Source organism: Crocodylus siamensis, chromosome 4 (genome assembly GCF_052110815.1).
Source record: "Crocodylus siamensis isolate JL-2025a chromosome 4, ASM5211081v1, whole genome shotgun sequence".
NCBI lineage: Eukaryota > Metazoa > Chordata > Crocodylia > Crocodylidae > Crocodylus > Crocodylus siamensis.
Genome location: NC_143398.1, coordinates 157,690,518 through 157,716,877, shown reverse-complemented (window position 1 = coordinate 157,716,877; position 26,360 = coordinate 157,690,518). Strand labels below are relative to the sequence as shown.

At 43.8% G+C, this 26,360-nt stretch overlaps 1 protein-coding gene across 1 annotated transcript; it reads right to left on the bottom strand.

Moving 5' to 3' along the window:
* Positions 1–835: 835 nt before the first annotated feature.
* TNS4 (tensin 4) lies at positions 836–26,140 on the bottom strand. The gene is made up of 13 exons (XM_090044458.1): positions 25,989–26,140; positions 17,641–18,312; positions 11,119–11,569; positions 10,226–10,656; positions 8,919–9,005; positions 7,525–7,644; positions 6,990–7,082; positions 6,465–6,542; positions 5,650–5,721; positions 4,309–4,477; positions 3,415–3,483; positions 3,034–3,060; positions 836–2,460 (listed from the first exon to the last, which is right to left on the bottom strand). The coding sequence occupies exons 2-13, from the start codon at positions 18,164–18,166 to the stop codon at positions 2,331–2,333; spliced, it is 2,253 nt and encodes a 750-aa protein (XP_089900584.1). The 5' UTR covers positions 18,167–18,312; positions 25,989–26,140; the 3' UTR covers positions 836–2,330.
* Positions 26,141–26,360: the final 220 nt, after the last annotated feature.

Genomic DNA, 26,360 nt, shown 5'->3' with positions numbered 1-26,360 from the left:
CTTGAGTTTGTAATGGAAACAAGTACAGGGGTTCAGAATCTTTCTTGCTGGACCACTAATGCCCCAGTCCCATTTTATACTCCTTTGCATGTGATTTACTAGCTGTGTAACAGTAATTCAGCAATAGGACTTCTCTTTCTTTGTTGGGGATGAACCTCCATGGTGCTGGGCACTGTATAAAGGGAGAGAGAACAGCCTAAAGAAATCCTTCTGTTCCAAATGCTGCCCATGGTCAGAACAGCCAAAGAACAAAGAGTTACAAAGGTCCTGGGGTTGTGCAACCTCTGACTCCTACCATAAACATATTTGGAAATGCTGACAAAATACAGCAGCTAGTGGACAAGGAGAGACCAACAAATGACATGCCAAATATGATTTCACAGGTTCATACTAGCTTGTTTAATTTTTTTCTAATAGCTTTATGCACAGAGAGGTGGAGACAGCCTAGTACTCTCTTCTGTAGATGCCTGTTACCTGAAATTCAGGAAGTGAACCCAGGTGTCCTGGGTCCTACTCCTATGCCTAACCCAGGTAAGTGTCTATCTTATCCAGTGGATTCATCTTTTTCTTTAAGGGAGACAGTGGGTGTGAAACATCCGCCCCAACCTAATGAAGGGGCAGATCTAGGGAAAGGCCATTCTTTTACTTGGGGGTGCATATTTTTTCTTCAATTCTATAAAAGGATCCTTATGTAAGTGTGCAGAATCCGACAACATAACAGACAAGGCATTTTCAGGCACCCAGCAATGCTGTGGACATCTGCTTCTGGCTTGCAGTCAGTTAAACACATGGAAACAAAGAACGTGTCAAAAATCACACACCTGAGGCTGATAAAATCTTTTAAACATTTATTTTGTTCTTCCTAGGATACTTGTTTTTAGATGTGTACACACACACACACAAAACAGATGTAGTGGGTAGTTTATACTACACTACTACACATAGTAACATAGTTGAGTTGTTAATGGCCCTGCTGTAGTTTTTGTGATGAATTAAGTGATCCACCCATGGGCGACTGGTGCAGCTTAAGTCTGGGGGGGCACCCACAGAAGCCGGTGGTGGCAGCAGCAGTGGGAATGGGGCTGGTGAGTACCTGCAGAAGCCTCCGTCTGCATTGGCGGCAGGGACAGGGCTGGCAAGCACTGGCAGAAGCTGCTGGTGGCATTGGCAGTGGGGACGGCCTTGTTGGGAGTGGGGCATGTGCCCCTACCAGTCGCCTATGGATCCACCACTCTAACCTTAAAATACCATTTTATAAGACTTGTTAATACCCTGGGCAAATGAGCTGCGAATAGGATCAGTATACTGGTATGACGGGAGTTTTCAAAAAGGGTGGAAACAAACTGTGTTTTGAGAACAGCCTTATTCTACTTTAATATTATAGCAAGACTCAAATCCTCAGCTAATATAAAGCAGAGTACAACTGATTTTCATGGAACTACGCCAATTTACGTCATTCAAGTCAGCCCAGACTTATGCAAGTTCCTTCCAAAGACTGAGTATGTTATAGTCATGAAAATATCAACAATTATTTCTCAAGCTCATCACAACCTTTATAAATTTAATTAAGTGTAATCCATCTTTGTGAAAATGGCATAAAAATTGACCAGCTTTGGTAAAAACCTGCTTGCTTAACTTTTCTTTCTTAATGCACTAAAATAGCCATCATGGGACCAACGTTTTCCCAAAGGGGCTAGTGACTTCAGGTGCCTCTATGTTCAGAGTACCCACTCTTATTCCCCCCATCTCTATAATATCCAAGATCCTGACGGTCTTCAATGTATTTGTCTCATAAAACACCTGCAAGATAAGGAAGCATGAAACTTGATTTTTGGAAGATAGCTGCTCTAATCTCTTTGAAATGTCTCTAGTTGAACATCCCAAAATCGAAGCACTTATAGTTGCTATTAAAAGTCTTAGCCACGGTATTTGACATGCTATTAAGAAAGCAAAATGATGCATCCCAGGTTAGTGAGCAAATAATTCTGCATGGCAAGTCCAACTCCTGTAACATTTACCCATCCCAGGCTAGGCCTGGCATCCTGCTTGCTGCATTATGTATACCAGGTCCATTTGCCATATAAAAGAAGTTCCCACGTGATTCCTCATCAAAGATCCTGAAATGAGAACTGTTTCCATCAGAGGCTTCCAGGAATTGAGCAGTGGGTGTAAAACCTTTAGCAGAAACTCTTGATATCAAAGTACGTAACAAAAAATATAAATAAGAACTATTGCCAGAATGCAACCAGGTAGCAATAAAATGTTAGGAACCAGCTCAGCGGTATCTCTAGATGGCTGCCAGCTTTGGGTTATACAAAGGTTTCTATCTTCTATGGCTCTGGTAGGAGTTTGCTGACAAAGTCAATGACAAGAGAAGCTGGCTGAACTGTGTCGTACTCTGCGAACAGGTGACAGACATTCTCAGAATCTGTCTGGCTTTTGGCTACAAAACCAAAGATCCTTTGAAAAGAGACAGAGACAAGAACTCACTATTAGACTGCATTCAGAAATTAACAAGAAAAACTTAAACAAGCCCCAGGCACAGAGAGCACTTCTGACTAACAGTTCCACCTTGGCCCATTCCCCAATCACGTTTGCATGAAAGAAAAACAGTCAGGATTAAGCATTTCTGGCAATGACCTTCCCGACTATGAGAAAAAACGTTTCTCAAACACAAGGAAAAGCCAGATATAAACTCACGTCCTGAGTTCTGAGCAAACAAGTCAGCGATGCCGGGAAGATTAGGAGAATTCCACTGGGCACTTTCCACGCTGGTTTATTCACTAGTGAAGCCCTAACATCTGGGATGGCTACAGTGCAGGCCTGGCATGGCACCAACAAACTGTCCCAAATTTCTTTTTAATATGAATTTTCCCGCCCATTATCAGCTTTTTAAAAACTTAATCTCCTTATTCCCTCTGTTGCCTTTGAAATATGACCTTTCAAATGCCCAATAAAAATATACCACTTTCTTTTTTCCTTGGTTCTTATAGAGCATGGTATGTGTTTCAGGTCTCTTTATAAGGGTCATACCTTGAAGATTTGCAGTATTTTTGCCACCTGAAAAAAAAAAGAAGTGAATAAGATCACAATGGAAAAGATGTTTAACTTATCTCTATGCTTTGAATATACTTATATATTTATATATTTATATTTAGTGAAAAAAATGCTACTTTTAGTGTAGGGGAGGAATGACCTTTTTTTTTATAGCATATTTGAAATTTTGACTGATTCCATCTAATTTTAACATTCATTTCAATGCCAACTCCTTTGTTCCATTCAAGCCAGTCTGCCACTCTGTAGTGTTGGACATACTGCACTTATTGTCCAGCTCCAGAAAAAAGCACACTACCACACTATAGGCACTTCCTCACTTAATTGTGCCAATTCACAGAGCAGTTACTTGAAACTTACTTTCTGTTGTCAGGGTCCGTGCTGCAGAAGCTGATGATAGCAAGTGGGTAGTGTCGCCTGAAGAATACCCTGAAGGCAAGGAAATGGAAGAAGACATAGATTTAAAAGAGGAGGAGCCAGAGCAAATCAGTGGGAGACTATGTTGATGAAATCTAGGGACCTCTGAATAAATAGATCAGGCTATCACTTCCCAAGGGGTGGCTTCAAATCTATATCAGCTGAAATTGGTGACGCATAGGGGGTGCATGTGGGTGCACGTGCACTCCCTGAGATCGGCTGTGCACCCCCTGGAAATGCCAGCTGCAAAATCAGAAGTGCTGGTCATTTTGGGCTCGGCTATTGGATGCTGGGGGACTCCCCCCCATCCTGGTCAGCGATTGGCTGCTGAGGTATCCCCCGCCCCCGGTCAGTGATCTGGTGGCCCCGCAGAGGTGGGAGGCACCAGTTGTCCATGTCAGCTGATGAGAGGAACAAATTCAGCCTGGTTCTAGCTCCCATCATTGAAGAGCCACTGTCTTCATAGCAGAATCATGCCCAGTACTCCTAAACATATTACTGGGTTCAGGTGCATGCCTGGTGAAAAGCCTTGCTGATGACAGCAGGGATTAGTTTGTCCTGACAGGCCAGTTTACCCCGTGAGTTAGTTATGCAGGTGCAAATCAGCATGGTTGCCATATTGTAATTAAGAAGAGGTTTTGGCCCATCTTTGAGTAGCGACACAGGATTAAAGAAAGTAATAAGCTGCATGTTAAGTTTTCCCTGTGTTTGTTCTTGATGGGACCTAGCCCCAGCGCTGGCCCTGAACATTCATCTGAGGCACCTTCCTACACCTGGCAAAGTCCAATGTCAACATCTTGAGAGGTACATCAAGAAATCACAAATTAGTATCCTTACTTCCTCTGGACATCTGTCAGGGTTATTCCTTGCTCTGTTGCTTTGAAGTGCACAATGGTGGGCATGGGGGGTGTCTCCAGTTCCAGGGTACAGGTGACGGCTTTCTGAATAGCTGGAGCACCAGTGAGTGTCTCCATGCTCACAGAGTTGAGGTACAAGACGTTGCACACTGTAAGACCACAGCACAGAGCCAAGATTAGTACAGAGTAGTGAGCAGGGGTGCTGTTGTTGGTGCCTGCCTGTCTCTCCTGCATTTGTCCAGAGCCCAGTGCTGTGAGGTCCAGGACAGGAGCTCCTAGGTCCTACTGCACAGAACAGGGCCATATGTTTCAGGTGAAACTTTTTCAGTGAAAACTGCAGATTCTGCCAAAAAATGCTTTACAAATTCATCTTTGATTTGTTAATTATTCAGATACAAAAATAATTCTTGAACAAATCAAGTGTGCAATATTGACATTTTCTAAAGAGACATCTTGATCTTTTCTGATTAAAAGTGGCTTAATTTAAAATGTCCTTAAACATTTTTTAATGAAAAAAACCTTGCATTTCTGGTTGACCCCACTTTAGTTTGACTCAAAACTTCTCCCACCCCTCTCGCCTCATAAAGCTTTTCAGTTCACCAGCTTTATTTTATCTCCTAAAAAAATTCTCAGTAAAATTGAAAGATCAGTTCTTTCATGCTGTTTTACCACAGCAATACAAGACATAATACCAGTCTGTGGTTGCTCCTTTGCTTTCACTCAGAGCTTCCATAGCTTAATTCACACAATGGACAGGTGAAAGTCTAAAATCAGATGACATTCAACTCCAGGCATCTAAAAGGTAAACTACGGCAGCACTGCAAACTCCAAGTATTCAAAAATCATGTCCCGATATCATAAGATCGATCTTAAAAATCAGGAGACTTTAAAGCATGATAAAAAGTTGAGGCTTTTTTATTTCTTCCTGAGGTTTGAGACTATATGAGTCAGGTTTTCTCCTTAGTCATAAGGATTCTGAATTTTCTTTTTTAATGAAAATTCTGATTTTCAGGAAATCCCATGACTCCAGGAGTTGAAGATTTTAAGCAAAACACCAGATATCATGACACTTGTGACAAAACTGTGAGAATAAGCAACACTATCCTATCCTGAGTTTCTAGGTTAGGCCTGCCATTATGATGAGGTCCTACTCCTAGCAGCTGTTTCTCAGCTCCTGCCATGAATTGTGACAGAAACATTGGTATCTGGTGAGATAGGAGGTAAAACACAGGTGGTGGAAGTCCAGAGAGTTGACAGCAGTTGGCAATCCCTCCAGCACATAGTACGAGGCCCAGAAATATGGTTGTTTTTCTGTGCTCACCTGCAGCTTTCTTCAGTGCAGCGAGTACAGATTCTGGAGTGGTATCAGGGCTGCTGTCTCCATCAGCTAGATCTGCGAAAACAACAAATGAGGGCACAAGGCACTCGCTAACAAGCACTTCACTGCTTTGCCATGGCTGAAATTTGCCTCCTGCCAGGAGACCCATAAGGCCCAGGATCTTTTAAAACCTCAAACTGTTCAGCACGATGGTGACTTTAACACCCTATCAATGGGTCATTTTTAAGGATCAAGATATGTTAACCAGCATTACCCTTTCCCAAGCTCTTCTTGGGTACAGCCCATGTCCACTTCCCAGGATCTCACTACTCCTGGCCTTCATCTGCTCTGCTTATTGGCCCCATTTCCTCTGGAAAACTTAATAGGGTTTTGCTCCCTGGAACACTCTGTCCACCACACATGAAGAGGATAAACCCCTTCCCGACCCACACGCTTCAGCAGAACACACTCACTGCTTCTCTGTCAGGGGTGACGTGCCATGGCCATCCCAGTACTATCACTTCAAATGCAGGTTCACACCTAATTTTCTTGCTTTCCTGCAACCAGTCAGGTTCTTTCCTCACCTTTCACCCCAGTGGCACTTACTACTACTATCCATTCAAGCCTCTCTTTCCCCTTAGTCTCCCCTTCTCTTGATCGGATTGACTTTGCAAATGAGTCACATGAGCCCTGCCTTGCAAATAAGTCACTTGCATCCATATGCCAAGGAGGACAGAAGCTCAGTCTCTAAGGAACTGCTTTGGTCGACTAGTCTGCCCAGACGCCTTCCCACCGTTTTTTCTGATTCACAAACGTACCTTGTGAAGGTATGATCAGCTTGCTGGGCAAGGAGAGCGGCATGATGGCATGCTGATACACAAAAGCTGACAGACTCCCTGCAGCAGGGAAGGGAGAGAGGTTACAAAACTGCTTTGAGTGAATGAAACCCAGGACTTTAAACTATTATTGAATGCACTCCCAGAGTTTTGAGAACACTCCTACTGACATCAGTGTCAGCAGAGACTGCAGGATCTGCCTAATATCTAGCTTGGGTAACATTGTAAGTGTGTGTGTGTATTCACATACATACATTTATACATATTATCTATATTGTATGTGTAGGTATATGTATATTCTCACAAACATTGTTAACAGCTCTGATTGGCCAAGAGAAAAAATATGCTGGGAAATAATTAGGGATCAAACACCTAGGTGGAAAGCTTGAGGCAGGAACCACTGTATACATCTGTGCGGCACTCAGCCCACTACAGCCTCAAGACACTGCTTTAACAGGCATAATAAAAACAGCCAAAGACACAATCTGCAGGATCATATACTCTTACCAAAATACGGCTCCTCGTTTGCCCCTTTAAGGTGCACTCCCTTGGCGGATGACTCAATGAGGAAGTGCCGGACAAGGTCGCAGTTGTCATCACCTGTAAGCAAAAGGCCAGACAACATTTATCAATACTACAGTGATATGGCTCAAAATATGTTCCACCGTCCCTTCCTCCACATTTTCAGCATGCCACCTGACTGGTGTTTTAGGAGGATTTATTGCAATCGTGTACAATATCAAGTTTGAGTGCACATGCAGGGTAAGGTGGTCGACGTGTTACTTCAGTGGGATGGATGCTATCAGATTACTCAAGGACTTCTGAAAATCCTTTCCAACCACAACTGGGATCCAGCCCTTATGTCCTGTTGAAGCCCTGACTTTGTAGGTACATAGACCTTGCACTGGCTGATCTGAACTCTGGGATCTTTCACTGAGCAAAGCTCCCATTGCTTTTTAGTTCACTTATGAACTGCAGAAGGGAGCTGACAGAGACAAATTCCCCGAGGAAAATCCCGTGTGCTTGAGGGTCATTTCTATACCTGTCCTGCTGCTGGATGGTGATACGAGAACCTTCATTGCCAGTCCAAACGACCCGCGGTATGATGTGCTGTCACGCATAACAAAAGTGCCAGGCTCCTTGTCCTTCAGCAGCTCAATTGCTGTCAAAACACAAGGGGGATTAGACAAGCAAACACGGTGGGCAGCACTTGCCCATTGCTAAACCCTCCCTGGTGGCAGGGAAATGAAAGAGTGGAAAGTCTGTTGTGTGTAAAAGAGCCTTCCCTGCAGTTAAAAGCCACAGGAACAGAGTGGCATTTTGTCTCCCTCTAGTGGCATATCTGCATAGAGAGGCTGAATGAGTGTCTTCTAGTTCACTAAGCTGGAAGTCATGTCCCTTTCTCAGCTACCTTGGGTAGCAGAGCTTCCTGCTTTTAGATGCAGACTTTCTTAATTTCCCTCTTGCATGTGATCTGCCCAGGGGTGTGCCACTGCAGACAAGTGACTGAAGAGGCCCTTGACTTCAGCCAGGACTTGGATTTTGGGACCTGGAACCTAAAGTCAATCCTTTTCAAACAAAAGTTGGCTAAGCTCATTGTCAGAAGGTTTCTTGTCACAAGGGAAGTCATTATTCCCCTCTATTCAGCACTGGTGAGGCCACATCTGGAGTACTGAGCTCAGTTTTGGGCCCCTCACTACAGAAAGGACTTGACAATATTGGAGAGAGACCAGCAGAGGGCAACAAAAATGGTGAGGGGGCTGGGGGGCATGAGTTAGGAGATAAGACTGAGGGAACTGGGCTTATTTAGTCTAGAGAAGAGGAGACTAAGAAGGGACTTAATAGCAGCCTTCAACTACCTGAAAGGAGGTTGAAAGGAGGATGGAGCTAAACTGTTCTCATTGGTGGCAGATGACAGAACAAGGAGCAATGGTCTCAAGTTGCAGCAAGGGAAGTTTAGATTAGATATTAAAAAGAATTTTATCACTAGGAGGGTAGTAAAACACTGGAACAGGTTACCCATGGGGGCTGGGGAAGCTCCATCCTTGGAGGTTTTCAAGACCTGGCTGGACAAAACTTTAGCTGGGATGATCTAGTTGGGGACAGTCCTGCTTTGGGCAGGGGGTTTGACTAGATGACCTCCTGAGGTCCCTTCCAGCCCTGACTTTCTATGAGTCTATGATTCTAAGGTGGAGCACATCCTTCTTGACTCAGTACAGGGAGAATGATGACTCAATGTATTCTTGTGATCCACCCCCTCTAGGCTGATGAGTGAACCTTTTCATTTCCATCCCAGGTGCTTCTATGGGATGGTATGCAGTCAGAAAGTAAGTCAACAGGGGACTTGTGTGATGCAAAAGGCTTCATCTGGCTCACTGCAGTGGTATGAATTCCAAAGAAATCAGCACAGGGGCAGGTTTGGTAATGTGCAATTACCTTGCTCTCTGGTAATGCTTGGCTTGAACCAGTATTTTGATGTGTCCATCACAAACTTCATGGTAGGCTGACCGTCTTTGGAGGTACCTACAAGAGATTACACAGTTTCCTCAAGGTGGGCACATGACACTGAACTTTGCCTCTAGAGAGAGGCAGACTTATGGGCTGCAGGTATAAAAGTCCCAGGGATTCTCACCACAGGCATCTCTAATGGGAAAAGAGCCCTAACAAAGACCATTGACTTTTTAAACTAAACTTGGGCTGAATTGTTTATTTAAGCTGTTTAATCGGAACTTCCTCTCTGGTTCTCAGCAAAATTCACTTTCTACTCAATCATCTTCTTGGCAAACCACAGTCAAGATCAGAAAGATAAAAGGCTAACTCCTCAGCTGGGGTAAATCGACAGAGCTCCACAAGAGCCAGAGCTATGCTGATTTACAAAAAATGAAAATCTGACCTGATACCTCCCCTCCTTCTTTCCCATGAGAATCCTGGGTCATGAGTTCCCCCCACTAGATTATTCCAGAGAACAATGGACCTATTATTTACTCTTGAACTTGGAACCTTGTAAACTTGTGATATCTTCAGATGTCCTTCAAAACACACAGGGGGAAAAAACACTTGCATGTTTAGCACCCAAATAAGAGTAAAATTAGAACATGTGGAGCTATATCTTCAACTGAAGTAAATAAGTCTAGCTACTTCTGATTCAGTGGAACTACCAGGATGACATCATGTGAAATTATGACCGTATTGCTTTAAAGGACATCATATTGACTAGATGTTTTTGAAAGCAACTGTTTTTAGTGACTAGACAATTTCTGCACAAGATTTTCTGCAGCAGGGTGTGTGTGTGTGTTCATTTATAAACCGCATTGGCCATACTTTACATTAGGGTTCCATTTATAAAAGGTCACTTTAAATAACGAGACATGCCAATCAACAGCCAGTCAATTGTTATAGATCAAGGAAAACAACAGGTGAGCCGGTTGCTTATAATCATAGTGCATAGCCAACTCTAGGATCCTGTATAGATGTGCTTAATGCACAAGAGCATCTTGCATAAACTAGTTATGCCTCTGACGTATTAATTATTTCTTAATTATTTATAAATGAAGCCGTAATAAAGAGTGGAATCATAGTCTCCAGTTTTGTCATATGATTTCATTTCCAAATCCTGCATCTGTTCAGGGAACTAGATGATCCTTGTATTCCTTTCAATACTATGATACAAAGCTGGTTCCCTTGTCCTAGATGGCTTCACAAATCACAGAGTGGTTACTATACAAGGCAGAGAGACAACTTACTGTCCATGGAGGAGAAGAGGGAAGAGTCAGAAGAGGCGTTTATCAAACTGCTGAGCCCTGAGGTTGGGCTGGAATTGGGTGGAACGGCTTTCTTGGTGGAATCATGATGGCCTTTGGTCAACTTGGGAGAAGACTTGCTGTGCTCCAGACACCCATTTACCAGTAGTATGGGGATATCTGACATGGAATTAATGATTGATGGGGGACAACTGCTGGCCTGCCCTTTCTGGAGCAGGGTGGAAGGGGTGACATTCACTGTTTGTGATTGGTTTCCATTGGGTTGGTAGGAACCTGGACTGAAGCCTTCTCCTAAATGATCCACTTTGACAGTAGGGGAGGCTGAGTACGGGCTGCCGAGGGATCCCACAGACCAGGAGCTATCAGTTGAGAAGTGAGTTTCGGAGTCGTCATTGAGAAGCGAAGGAGTGCTGCTGCAGGAGGAAACAGAGGAGAGGGGGAAATTAGAGGGCTAGCTCTCTAGCCAGTGAGCCATGTAGCAAGCCAACCACAAGACTACAGTAGGGGCATCATGCCTGCTAAGGTCACTCTAAACCAAAAACTTCCTTGAATTTTTTGTGGGGAGGGGGAAAACATCTTGGCACTGGGAAACTTGAAGTAGCTGGCTCCATTTCCTGCCACACTCCTGTTTTCCCTCTTTGCTTCTCCTACCTGAACAGCTCATTGCTGAAGGGCAGGAAGAAAGTAGAAGTGGCTAAATTGGAATTCTACTAGGTCTTACATTTTCCAAGTTGTCATTGCTCATCCAGAGCTGGTCAGCTTAATATACAGTGCACATAAAATTAAGAAGGTGGAGGAATATCAGTGCCTCTGCTTTGTCTCATTTATTGGGCAACTATGTTACAGACCTGCACACAACATAAAGCTGCATTTACCTTCCAAGCATGTAACTGGTATCCGAACCTGGGCTAGCGGAGAGCTGAGACACTGCGCTGGTTCTCTGCTGACCTCTCCCAGCATGTAAAGTCTTCCGCAAATTGTCAAAGCCTGGAGATGTGGACAGCAGAGAAGTTGGCCCGTAGGAGATGCAGTCCCTCTGACCTCGCTGTGGGATGGAGATGCATTCTGATGCTTTGTTGCTGGTCTTGGAGTAACTCCCTAGGGAAGAGTTGTTTTGGAGAACTGCCCGGGCACTGTCAGACGCAGATGGACTTGAGAAGACAACACTGCCATTTGGGCTGCAGTTGGGTTGGGGTGTCCTTCTTTGGAGCAGGAGGCAATGGCCTTGAGGAGACCTGGAGAGTGGAGTCATGGAAGGGCTCCCTGAACCCTGCACTGATTCGTGACACTTGGCTCTGGTGGGGGTCATTTCAATGTACTTTATGTCTGAAACAAGACAGGTGGAGTTAAGGATAAAAGGCGCTGGGCAGGTTCATTTGCTGATCACAGCATGAGATTTCTCTCCATTTTTATTTTATATTGAGGTTACAATCTTCAAGACCTGGGAGATTTCAGTGTACAGTACATATTAGCAGGACATGCAGTCACTTAGGCCAAAGTTCCAAAAGCTGTCCTACACCCTCACAATACCTAGAGGCCTTGTCAAGGATCAGGCTCCCGTGGCATTTGCTCATACATAGATATAAGGTGACACAGTCCCTGCCCTGAGGGATGGAGACAAATGAGCAGAGCCAACAGCTGTGATTTCAAAGAACTTGTGCCTGAGGGGACTGTGCAGTCATCCCTTGGCACCACATGCAACAAGCCCTGCAGAAAGGCTTATCTTGCACTGATGCCCAGATGTAGCCTGGACTCTCCTGGAGATTTTGTCTGTGACCGGTTCCAATTCCAAGACTTCAATCTATCATGTGCCTTCTGTCTGACCTTGTGCAGAACACCCCTCTATTTCTGTTGCCTACATGACACCAAAGCAAGAGGTCCTGCAGGACTGGTAAAACAAAAAGGTCTTGAGGAAAGCACTGTTTGTCTGAACTCTGCTTTATGGGAAAGGTTCACAGTGACCTAAACAGGCTTGAGCTGAGACCCTATAAGGTTTGCTTTCTCCACTGATAGCAAGCCCCAGTGGCCCAACCCCAATTCTTGGCAGGCTCTAAGGAAAGATAGGTTATGTACGGTCATCTCTGACACCGCAGAACCTTTTGCAAGCCTGTTGGTACCTGCAGCAAAAGGGCGGCTGCTTCTATTTCTCTTCTGTAACAAGCAACTCTGTTTGTACCTGACTAAAGATAAAGACATCTGGCTACTCCCACATAAGCAATTACATCAGATGCAAGGGGAAAGGGATATGCTTTCTAGATGAAATTCATGCCCCTTACAGCCATTTATGGATCTAAAGCTCACTGGGTGTGGAAGCTGCAGGCCAACTCTACATGCTGGGGTGAATTTTGTCTGTTCTTAGGTGTGGCTGGAGGTTTTTAGCACTGGTAACTGTGCACAGAACTGGTATTGTGCGGTTTGGGGCAGAGCAAGGTGACTGGTTTAAAAATGCCTCCACTTTTCCAGTTAAACAGATTGTGGGCTGAGTATTCTGCTAACAAATGCAGACAGATAATTGCATTTTCCCAATGTGGGCAATTTGATGATAGGAATCATTCCTAGGGCAATTCAAGCATGTGCACTTCACAGTCTGTTTCCTCTTCCTATACCAGTGGTATTTTCCGTTCCAGCAAGGCAGAACCCACTATCCTTCACTTGCCTTCTCTTTCAGAGTTCACGGGACTAGGCACAGGTGGCTGGTAGGGGGGCATGTGCCCCTCCTGAGATTGGCTCCCAACTCAGCACCGCTCAGGACAGGGCAGTTATTTGCCACATGGGTTGGCTGCATGTTGGGGGGGCACTAAGCCGCAGCAGAGAAGCATAGAAGTGGATATGGGGCTTTTGGCCTGGCCCTGGGCCCGCCCACAAATTATGCCCCCACCCCCTCCAGACTTGGAGGCACCAGTCACCCCTGGGATCAGGCAAAAAGCAGGTACAAATATTGGCCTGTTTGTCCACATGCCTGAAGCGATAAAAGGATTGTTTCTAAGCACACCTTAGACACACCTAGAATTAAAAAAAAAAGTGCCTCCAGGTCTGCACGCTCACACTAAACAGCTCACATGCTCTGAGGGTTAGAGATGAGTTCTGAGATATTAGGTCTCTGGGTTCTAACTCCCTGCTTTTGGGAGTGTTGCAGGGTCTAGTGACTACAGCAGGGAGCGGTGAACCAGGACTCCTCAATTCTGTTTCTATTTCTCATTTCTGTCAGACATCAGTGAACTGCAGTGTACCTTTGCTCAACCACCTGTAAATCAGGAAATAGCTCATGTCTACTGGGATCACAATCTTAATTAGTAAATTCTTGTAACTTGCTCTGAGATCCTCAAGTGAGAGGTACGGGAGAAGTGCCACATACATTGAGACATTTAGCTACTGGATACTGATTTCCAGTGGCTGGATCTCTGTGCCTGCAAGTCATAGGATATTCCAGAGGGGTTCCTTCATTCAGTAATGCCAGCTGATGCCTGTAGCCCACTCCCATTGTACTAAGTGCCAATGTTCAAGGCGATGCTGCGTATTGGATGCTGCTTCCACCCTGCAGTGAGCTGTCTCCTCAGACATTTGGGCTGATTCAGACTTTTGAGGGGCAGGTGCCCCAGGAAAACTATAGGGAGTGGTGCAGCCAGTATAACAAGTTACTTCTCCCCAAGAAAGGGCTATTTGTCTCCTATAGTAAAACAGTGTAATGCAGTGGATTTAAATTCCAGACACAAAACCAGCAGGGGAGGAACATTACTCAGATGATTTGGTCACTGAGTTAAGACCTCCTGAAAGAAGACTAGAGAATTTTCCTCAGTGGTTTCTGAACCAGACCTACCAGTTCTGGGTGAGCTGGAAGGCAAGAGGGACATCCCAGCCTTGATTCTTCAAGGATGTAAATGATGGAGGATCCATCAGTTCCCTGGAGAAGTTGTTCCAACAGTTGATTACTCTCCCTGTTAAATATGTGCACCATGTTTCTGTTCTGAATGTAGCTAGCATTCCCTTTCCAGCTGCCAGATCTGGCTATGTCTTTGAGTCCACAAAGGGCCCTCGCTTTTTTTTTAAAGGCATCTGTAGGATGGAACTTTTTTTTTTGCTGTAGCAATGAGAAAATGCTCTTAAAAAGTCTTGAGTTTCCCTTACACTTAATTTTACACTGATTACCATCTTATAACTCGTGGTTAGTGACTGCATTGCTTTGGGAGGACAGTTAAATTCCAGATAGCCAAGGACTGCGGTAACTGTTTATTGTAAGGAACAACTAGGCCTTGGAGGCATCAAGTTCTATGATTAGTATAAGTGCAAGCCTGTACAAAAGTTACTCATCAGGCATCATCTTGATGCCAAGTTCCTAGGCTAATCACAAGGAGATGCTTGGTTTAATTGGCATGGTGAATCTGTCTACTGTTGAGGAAATAATATTTAGACAAAGCACTTCAGATTCATGACAAACCAGAACCAGCAAAGAGAGCATATACAAACTTTTATTTGTATATAGTAACCCCCCAGTCTTGCTTCAGTGCATCATACTAGCTGTGCGGCCCCTGGGTTTCATCAAGGGCTTGAACTGCTTCTACCCTGTCAGTCAGTGCAACTCAGATCTAACAGAGGAACATAGCTGAGTGTGAGATCAACCCCAGCTCCTTTCCACATAGTTATTGCAAGTGGAACAGAGGAGGAGAAAGGGAAATATAAATGGCACTAAGCGACAGGGCTTTAGGAATCCTTTTAGAAGCTTTTAAATAGTTTTTTTCTTAAAAAAAAAAAGATAAAAACCCTCTCTTGCTTCAAAACCTTTTCCAAAACTCTCTGTTTCCCCCTTGTCATAGCTAAAATGCAACCATAATACCATCAGAGTCGATCCTTGCTGAAGCTCAGTAATTAATTAGTTCCAGTGTCAGCTAATCAGTATGTAAAGCTCTTTTAACAAGCCCCTCGCTGGATATGGTTTGTCCAGGTCTTCTTCATCTTCAGAAGAAGAGATTGTTGTAACTCTTTAAAGATCCCCTTTAGAGAAATAATTGAATGGTTCTGTGTAAAAAGGTTAACAAAGCCCTTTGCTATTGAAAAGCTCACGTTTATCAGACATGTTTAATCCTTAAATATTTGCTTATGGTCCTCGCTATTTTTCAGCATTGACAAGCAGTAGGAGTGACTGCAAAATGACAGCCCAGTTGCCACAAGTGCTGAAAGCACTGCAGAGCAGAGGGGACCAATCTACTGTTCTCCAAAACAGCTATCAGAGATAATTAGCCTGTGTTATGAATTTGTCTTCTATAAAAACAGTGCCTATTATGCAATCTCTCCCTAAGTGGAAGGTTAAAAAGCACATATCATGTTTTCCATTAGACAGGAACAACAACAAAAACCCTCTAGTGTACCCAGGGCCATTGTAGAAACATTTCTCCAGTGCCAATGTGTCCCTAACAGCCTTCAAGCAACATGGTGCAGTTTGTAAGTAACTCTCAGCCCTGAATATCCCCTGCTCCCCAGTGCTGTTTCTTTAAAAGTGATTTCCAGCAAGAAAATGGACTTGGAACCCAAAAGGGAAAAAGAAAAAACCATAAAAGATGTCATTCTCATAAATTCTCTATTGTTCTTTGGAAGGATGCTAGTGCTTTCCAGTGCATGCAGTTATCTCCACAGGCAGAGTCCATCACCTGGGAGTTTCTTGCAACACCTGAGAGTTTCTTGCGAGCAGCATTATCCTTATTAACTCTCATAAGATAAAGGTAAAGTAAACTGGGTTTTACAGATGGAGAAACTGAGATACAGAAGCCTTATGTACATTAAACTTGTTTTTCTAATAAGGAACAACAACCCTACCTTGTGGCAACACGGTGGGGCAGTCTGCACCAACATGCATAGTGCTCTTACTGAACCTGATCAGAGGGACATGGTGGCCAAACTTTGCTCATCTCCCTGCTGCTAACCAGGGGCAGAGTGGCCAAAAAGGCAGATTTGGATAAGAATAAATAAGAATAAAGCTCCCCCTCTCCCCTTCGTATTCCCACTGCAGCACCTTAACTACACTTGTTAAAGCCCCTCCAACCAGGTCATCATGGCTGCTCACCAGCAATGACTGCAGAACACACAAGTAACACTGATACGTGCTCACATTGCTCTAACCTCTATGTTCACTCACCCAGGCTCATTGCCCCCTGCACGCTACATCTGATCATCTGCCTCCCCTGCTAGCACATCATTAAACCACACACGTGCTGTGGCTCTGACTTTAGTTCACTGTACTTCATCCATTCACCTTTTCCTCCCTTCAATCCATGCTTCTCATGAACAAAGGTTGACTGGGGCTCATATGCCTTTCGTTTGGCCAACAGAGCAGGAGAACAGTGTTTCATTATACACCTCTGAAATTCCATCATTTGGTAGCTTCTGGACTGTGGGACCCAGAGCCAGATTTTCAAAGGCATTTTTAGGTCCCTACATACCTTTAAAAACTCAGCCCCCAGTGAATAGCTGAGAGTAATGGATACTAGGCAAATTATGGATTAACTGGTGCATAGTAACCACCTAAATGGCTTGGAGACAGAAATACAAATGGAAGAAAAAGCCTGGTCACATCCTTAAGATGAGACATATACACAGCTGGGCACAGCATAGATTCTGAATGAGCAGAAGACAATTAGTTGTGTGTTACGAGTTAAAACATTCAGATCACCCTAGTGGTCATAGTGAGAGGGCTTTTGCAATGCTTTGTTTATGTTCTAAAACTGAGATCACCTTTAGTATATTTGTAATGAAGGTGTTTTGCCAGGCTAGGTATGATGGCAGACAGGATCCTTTACAAAGCATGCAGAAATAACCTTTCTACAGTTAACTAGGCCTTGTAAAACAGGTTGAAAATTTAGAGAAGAGAAAGGCAGTAAACAGGTAAGAACATTATCTTGGGGTTTGGGACACCTGAGTCCAGTCCTTACTATGCCACAAGCTCCCATGATGACCTCAGACAGGTCACTTAGTCCTGCTGTGCCTCAGCTGCCCATTTATAATGGGGATGACTGCATTTCCCTACCTCACAGGGGAGCTACAAAGAGAAAAACAATGCGGCTTGAGGCTTCCATATACTAAGTATACATACTTCAGTGAGATAGAAAGCTCACCAGCTCAGAGACAAGTGCCTGCCCCTTCCTCCCAATCAATGATATGACAGACAAGTAATGTCTCACATACAGAACAACACAGGTTGTACCCAGGTAATATTTATGACTTATTTGCATTGATGCCCCAATTTAAGGACTTGGGTTGGCACATTGCAAAGGGCTGAATTTCCAGGGCTTGCAACTGGCACAAGCCATACATTAAGACAATGATGGACTCTGCTTCTGCTCCTTTATGAGCAGCCTTTGAGCTTGCTCAGCATTGGGTCCATTGCACTTTGATGAACTTTGTCTTACCTAATGCTTCTGATTCTTGTTGTTTGGTAACAGACTTGTTGCTGAGAGCACTGGCTTGGACAGCATCCTTCTTGCCATTGACTGCCTGGAATGCAAGTGGCTGAAAGGTAGGATCAATCTCTAAGATCAGTTGGTTCAGGCTTTCTATTGACACATCCAGGGTAGGAGATACTGGACTGGCTTCGGGATTTGCATCAGTTTCATCATCTCTTTTTGACTGATGGGCAAGGCTGGGTCTTTCCATAAAGATGACCTGATGCTCTTTCCCTTGAGCTTGGGAGGTCATGTGTTTAAACACTGCATTAGAGTTAGTACCATGGAGTCCCCCTTTTGGATGCAGATAAGTTTTGGTTGGGGTCATTGTGGGTTGGCCAACCCAGCCCTCTGTTGAATAATAGGAGCATTTTGCAGATCTGGTAGGGCAGCAAGGGCACCCAGCTGGGTGTAAGCTTTGGCTTTCTTCCTGTGATGTCACACATATTGTCTGTCCAACCTGTAACACATGATTTGTTAGAACCTGAGACATTGTTTTGTTTTTCTGCCTTCAGACTTGGTCTCCAAGAGTTCTCCTTGTTGTCCTTTAAGTGGATTTTTAAAGGTATGTGCCTTTGACTTTCAAGGACAACAAACTTGTGGGGCCACTCTCTCAAGTGGGAGGCACTCCAATGGAATCTAAAGAATGCAAATAAAGGAATGGTTAGAGACGAGGAACAAATGGACCAGGAATGCACTTCAGCAGAACCCTGTGAAATTAAATTTGAAAGGGAAAAGCAATCATGCTGCATTTTTTTTACATGTGATGCTGCCTGCAAGTTACAAATCTTAGAATGTCTTTAGGCGGGTTGTAGGTTACTCCTCATTGCAAAAGTTTTTTGGCATTCAATTGCCTCTTCTCTTACCCCAATAAACTGCTAAATTCTCTCAGCTCCATTTGAGCTGTAACTTTGGTTTCCAAAAAAGAACCAGAGTCATGTCAAAGAAGACAGTGATAGACAACTTACCCTGAACAATGCAACTAAGTCTTGTGAGAAACTGGAAGGATTGAGCTGATTGCTAGCATAGTGATTTTTCATGTGGGACTGAACTGTCTTCAACCTATGTTACTTTACTGCTTCAGAATGTACCAAGCCCAAGACACTAACCAATATGGCTACATATTAGCCTGAAGCAATGTTTTTGGAACCTGACGTGTTAAATATTGAATACGAGTCCAAATCAAACACACCTGGGTGGGGGGTGCAGAAATTGGAGGATCACTACTTGAACAATCCCCTCTCCACAACACAGACTGCCTTGAAGTTTCTGGGTATTATTCACATGGATGCAAAGTCTCATGACATTGCCTGGAAACAATAGTAATCCTGCTGTGTTTCTTTTCTTAGTTTTGGAAACAAGTTAAATTTCTAACAACTTACAACATCCCTCACATTCTGCTTGCACAAACACAGCAGATAACTGCCATGAAATAAAATACATAAGCATCAAACATCTTGTGGGAAATTACCCATTAAAATCATACTTCTATACAGGTGGAAAAGTAAGTTCAGCTTCATTCTTCATGTTCCAATCCAATGTCTCACAAAATCCAGGAGCTAACATTAGGTGTTCAACAAAATAATACATGAATGAGTTCATTATATCTTTGTTGGAAGGCCTTTATGAGAAATGGGCCAGGATCTACATCTCAGATCTGGACCCTGCCCAGAACTTTGGGAAAGTTTAGACCTAGATAAAAGATTCGTAATCTTTATAGATGTATATGAGATGACTTGCCATCTTGGCTGTAATTGGAAGAGACCTCCAGAGCTGAAGCATCAGAAGAATGACTAAGTTCTGTAGCTGGAAGCTATAACACTTTCATATCCTGTGTGGATCAGACTGTGTAATACACCCTGAACACTGGATTATATGTGTTGTTTTAATAAAAAACTGTCCAACCTTGCTTCACCCAAGAATGCATTCATTTACATGAATTTACTTGGCTATCTTAGATTTTATTAACTATGGAGTCAAAGAATTAGAAAAGCCACATGTTGACTGTAGACAGAGTTTATAACACGAGGTTTGGGTGGAGGAGCAAAAGTATTAAGGCTGGCTTGGTACGTCATGTCTGGTAAGCAATGACTAATTGCCTTGTAGGCTTTGCAATCTATTAGTGAGATGACAGACATACCTTGAAAACAGCCAGCATTTACCCTCTACAAAATTATATAATCTTAAAACAAACATACACCTTCAAGACTCACCTTCAAGACTCACTGTATCAGAGACACCCTGGAATAAGAAAAACTAACCTTGACTTGTGAATAATAGCAAACACTCAACTGTTGTCTATTAGCCACTCATGCAGTTCTGTGGCAGTCAGGCTATAAGATCATGAATTGCATCCATTTCATTTCCAAAAGGGCCAGTTTTAATATGGAATGAAAAATGAATAAATATTTTAAGTTCATTTAGCTACTTTACAACCAGGGACCCTACTGCGTTTCTTGTAGCTATTGTGCAGCCATGAAAATAAAATATAATATAAAGCTGGCAGGCAGGGAAGCCAGTAATAAAAGGTTCGGGAGCTATGTTTAATCCTTCGACAGGAAATGTGCTGCAAAAAAGGGAAATCACCATTGAGACAGCAGCTATTATGACTGTAATTGGAAATTAGATGGGCACATGGTGCCTCTGAACTGTAACGAACACTGATTTATGCTACAAATAGGGGGAAGATGCAGACTCTTCCTTTTCCAGTTGTTACTGTTAAATGTTCAAATCTAGCTCACGTTGCTTGGAGCAGGTTGTGTTTATCAAAAACACAGCCTGTTCCATCACTAATATGCCATGGGCTCTGGTCTAATTACAGCATTGGGAGCGGTTCCTTATTAGTGATATTTAAAAAAAAAAAAAGCCACTAGGAAGCTGTTTTGAGGACTAAAAAGAGGAAAGAGTCTGTCTAGGTGTGATACTTCATATGACCCCCCACCCTTGCACTGTGGTTCCTTCTGTCTCACAGCCATTAACAAATTCATCCCCACAACAGTCTGGGTATGGGGAACACCCATTCTACACCTCACTGACTTGCTTGAGGTCATATAGGGAGTCTATGGCAAAAACCCCAGTATATTCAAATCTACTATGTCCTAATCCACTACTCTGACCACTGCACCACAATTTCTTTAGCAGCAGGCAAGTGCTGTAGGTGCTGTAAGGTAGTGTTAAATGAACAACTAGTGGTAACTTCCTGACAAATGATTTCATTTTAAATTATACTCCTGTGCTCATCAGCAGGTCATGGCCTGACTTGCAAGACGGCAAAAGCTGTAATACTTTCATTCCATTTCCCAAAAGGCCAGCAACGCAGGCATCCTTATCTATCTGCTCTGTGGACAAACAGCTTCCCTCTCCCTCCCCGCCGCAACAAGCCCCTTTGTGGTCCGACAATGCTTAACACAGTTGTGCTCAGAAGGATACTATGATACCGCAGTATCATAGTATAACATCATTATACTATGTTAACATCGTTTCAGACTCAAATGGGAGGGGAACAAGGAAAAGAATTGAAACTAGATTCTCTTCTTTGGGAGGACTGGCTAGCTCAGATCCGCATCAGCAAAAAAAGAGGTGCTTCTTAAATTAAAGTAGGTATGCAGGAATATGCACTACCCATAGAACATGGTTAGGATGGGTGTTGCAAATTTTCACATATCTAGTATTCCCAGAGGATTTTCTACCTTTTTTTGTATCTTTAGCGCTACATCTATTTTTAATGTAACTGGAATCTACTTCGTGTCTCTTCCTACTTTCCAGTTAAAGATGGAGATCATGCCAGACTAATCATCAAGAATTTCAGCCTATAAATTAGGGACTGGTCAACTGGAGGCTTCAGAGAAGGAGAAAGATCTGGGGAGATCAGCAGATCACAGGGTAGTTATATCAGCCAACAGCCTGATGCAGCTATGAAAAAAAAAGGCAAATGCAATCCTAGGATGTATTCAATCAGGTATTTCCCAATAAAGACAGGGAAGTATTAATACCATTTTATGAGGATCTGGTGAGACTTCACATGGAATAGTGTGTATGGTTCTGGTCACCCATGTTCATGAAAAATGAATTTGAACTGCATTGGGTACAGAGAAGGGCTACTAGGTTGATCAGAGGAATGGAAAAATTAGAAGAGCTTGGCTTGTTTAATGTAGCAACTTAAAGATGGATAGGACTGCTTTGGATAAATACGTAAGGGAAGCAAACACTGGAGGGGGAAAAGTGCTATTTAGTCCAAACCACAATGTCAGCACAAGAACAAATGGGTATAAACTAGCTGTGAATAAACTAAGAATGTAAGAGTATAAAATGGGAGGGAAGGGTAGGAGGAGGTTTCTCACCTCCAGAGCTACGAGGTTCTGGAACAGACGTGCATAAGGAGCTATGGGCAAAAACCTGACTAGTCTGAAGATGAAATGTGCCAAGGGTATGAATGGGACTCTGTGGTGATGTTACCTATGATAGCGGGGACTGGAATCATTGATCTAGGAGGTCCTTATCCCCATTCCAGATCCCTTGTCCCTAGCCTCTGCCAACTAAGAAGCCCAACACAGTGAACACAGCTTCTAATTGCTGTGCAATGTGATGCCCTTGAATGGGAGTGGAAATTGCATGTCAGGACCTCCAGCCATTGCTGCCTAAATTAAAAAAGTTTACTCCTGGCAGCTCAAAGCTAGGAATAAACGGAGATCTCTGTTTGGTCCAGTCACCAGACAGGCACAAATAATGTCACTAAATTGCAGTAGCAGCTGCCATGTTGAGTTCAGTGCAGCTGTAGCCTTGGTCAGAGGAGGTGTGCACTGTTGTGTGCTTGCTCCCAAACAAACACAAGTCCCCTTTTCATTCTTTGACATTCTGCTGATTCCCCTAACACAGGGGTAGGCAATTATTTTGGGCGGAGGTCCGCTTACTGAGTTTCGGCAAGCCATCGAGGGCCTCATGACAGGCAGCCAGGGGCAGATAACTATTAATTTTCTAAATTTTTTAGGAGCCCCCTGGGCCAGGTAGAATGGCCTGGAGGGCCACATCTGGCCCGCAGGCCGCATTTTGCCCACCTCTGGCCTAACACAACAGCATGGTGCTCATAATGGTGCTCAGCCATATGTCACCATGTAGCTGAGCAATTGCTCCCCCTTCCCCATGGCCTTCAACTTTAAAGCTTGCTTTGCTGCAACGAAGACATGGTCATTTCACCCTTATTCTAATGGAAGACCCAAAACAGTAAAACCCAGATAGTTTTCAGCTGCGGAGTCTGTCTTATTTCTCCGTAAATGAGTGCCCTCAAGCACCTTTGAGGACAGGCCCGTTAAACCTCCACTGGCCCGAAAGCGGTGGACAAATCTTGAGATTCCCCAGTTCCCCAGAAGGCTGCAGAACTGATTATGCTCCCCTTAATCATCAAGAGGACAATTCTTTGACTTGCCCAGATTACCAGGGTGTGTCAATGAGGTAGAGAAAAAGGGGTTGCTATGGTTATGCTGGCTATGTTTTGATTGCAGAATGTGCAACAGCAGTATCAAGTAACAAACTATTAATATTCCTCCAGCTATTATGGAGGAAGCAGCCTCAAGAGGTAGCCGGCTGATGTCAGCAAAGGGACAAAAAGCTGCTTCCCTGAAGCTCTCACAACATGATCATCGTGTGTGGGTCTGGGGGTGTGCCTATCTGTATCTACCCTCTCTCCTCAATTGCTGACAATAAGGATGAGTAAACATTCAGGAGCAGCAAGGGATTTTTTTCAGAAACAGTGGACAGCTTTGCTAGCTCTCACCAGTTTAAACAGGAGTCTCTTATTTGGCCATTTTCCTAAAGCCTCTAGCCTCTGGATGCATGCGACTACAACAGAATCTCAGCTTTCATTTAATTTTCCAGCCCTTGTGGTTGCCGAGAAAAGCTTGTTAACATAATCCCTCAAATTTTCAAAAACCAGAAGGCAGAGAAGATCCTCCCACAAAAATAACCCTAAACTATTTGAATTAAAATCCTTGAAATTTTAGCAAATGTCAGGAATTTGATCTTGACTCACGAGTTTTGCATGCTTGGGGTTAGCAATGCTCAAATTGCTGTTATTTCTCTCTCTGCCCAGTGCAAACCTCCCTTCTTCCACCAGTGAGGATGGATTCATCCTATTATATGGACATCTCTTGCCATCATACTTCAACTAAACCCATTATAAACCTTGGCACAGCTGCGTTGTGCACACTTGAGTGCTCTGCCTGGAACTCAGCAGGTGGTGGCTGTTCCCTCATCTGTTCCTAGGACAAAATTTAAAGTGGGTTTAAGTTTTCAGGCCCTGCACTACCATTCACCAATTGGGGGGAAAACAGCTGAAAACTCTGGAAAAAATGTGAGTCCTCTGAATGGGATGCCAGTCCAAATAACAGATTAGATTTGATCTCAGATTTGTCTGAAAGAGGTCACCTGACTTGGGGGCTTTCCATCCCAAACATACAGTCAGGCACGTTAGATATGGGTCTTGTTTTTCTCTCTGTGCCACTGACCTGCTGAGAGACTTTGGCAGGTTGCATCCCCTTTCTGTGCCTCAGTTTCCTACTTGTAAAGTAGGAACAGTAGTACCACTATATTCCCAAACGAAGGTCATCTCTGGGGGAGCAGTGTTCTTTCATAGAAAGCATCTGATTTGAAGAACATGGGACTGAAAGGGACCTCTGGGTCATGGAGTCCAGTCACCTGCTACCCTGCAACACCAACGTCACCTTGTTTCTTTTATACAGCTCTGCATTACAACTTGTTCGGTGTTAGATGATGCCAGTGTTAAGGCAACGGCTCCTTACCAGCTACAGGATAGGGGCTTGGGCCTTTAAGGTAGCTCTACCTGACCTTTAAAACACTTGGGGCTGGATCTCATATGGAGTTGAGCATCCTTCTTTCCCACTGAAGTCACTGAGATCTTGGTGGTGTGGAGTTCATGTCCTCCCTGGATTGGTCCCACATACTTTTCTCTCAGATTCTGCCCTCCCGCACCACAACTCGTTTTTCCTTGGGAGCCAGGTCCCAGGAAGCCCCGTCTAGAGACTGCAATCTTGCAAAAGCACCACACAGAGTGCAGGGTCCTCTGACCTGGGCTTGTCATGGACTGTTCATAGCACTGCTGTGAAAGTTTACCAGGGAAGTGGGGAGCACTTCTAATTTATAAATATCTGACTGTGGAAACAATCCCTGGTGACTAGTGCAGTGGGTCCCTGGAACGGTGGATTCTGTTCCTAACTCAGCATTGTTGTATGATCTGGTGTGAGTCTTTTCTTCTCTCTGGGCCTGTATCCCATCCCACATTTTGTCTGTCTGTTCTATTTAGACTGTTAGCTCTCCCAGGCTTGTATAGTGCCCAACAGCATGTTCACAACTGGGACTTCTAGGTGCTACCATAACATAAAGGTTAAATCCTGAAGCCATGTTACTAAAGCAAGATCCTCAGTCCCCAACCACCCCCTCCTTTCTATTTTAACAGCTTCTCTCTAGATGGGCTTGCCATACCTGAATCCTGATGTATAGTTCATCCTTGCTGACTTTCAGTGGCTTAATGAAGAGGTTGCAATCTTACCTTAGCCTGACTAACACGCGATTCATTTTCCTCCTGAGTCCCATAGAAGGCATCGCCTACAGCTAGTTAGATTTCTCGCTACAGTGTTATATTTCTATTGTCCTAACTTTCAACACTTTGTCACAATAAAAGGCTGCCACTGAAGAAGGGAAGGGAGGAGAGGGAGAAACCCCTCACTGCTTCATTTCTGCAGGCTAAGCAGATTTCATTGGGGGTGGATTAAGCATTTTACAGCACTGATGCAAGTATGCAAGCCATGTGCATCCCAGAAAGGCTAAACACGCTGTATGAACCCTGACCGAACAGGGAAAATTACAACTACTTTAAAGCATAAAGCTAAAAAACAGCCATTCCTTGGCCCTCACAATAAATATAAAGCCTTGTAATTTCAAACAGAGCATACAACACCTCTTCTCACCCAGAGTAAATACTGTTGGATTCTTTGCCAGCTTGTTGCATTGATCAGAGAAGAACCACCATGTCCTGGCTTATTTGATGTCTCTGTGGGATATATGGTATTTTCTCAGGAAAAATAAAATGAAATTAATCACTAGCCAAAACCAAGCAGCACAGGAAGGAGGAATATGATGGAAGAGGGGGGAAAAGAGAGACCAAATTGTAAGTTTACAGAAGACAAGTTTAAGAGGAAGAGAGAATTCAAAAAGAGGAAGAGAGAATTCAAAAAGACTTCTAAGATGAAGGAAAATGCATGAATGATACTTGAAATAGATTCTGGTGCAACCAAAGCAGGTACCTGGGCTGTAAGTTGACCGGTCCTTCCTGCTGTCACGGCTCCTGCTCCTTTAAGATTCGTGCTTTTTATGAAATAAGCCCAGGGGAGAATGTATGCAGGGACTCAACTCTGTGGGTGCCTTTGTTTTAATACTAGCCCACTCCCACCCACAGGGCTGAGCTTGTAGGAACCATGCCTGCCCACCCCCATTCCACATTGCAAGGTGTGGCACAGTCTAGGTATGATGCAAGAGGGAAGGTCCAAAGACTGTAAGTAGAGGGAGGAGCTGAACACAGCTGGCAGCAGATCAGATCCTGTCCAAAATGCATACCTAGGTAGTTGCACAGGAAATGAATGAGGACAGAGAATTCAGAGAGTGACATGCTCCTCATT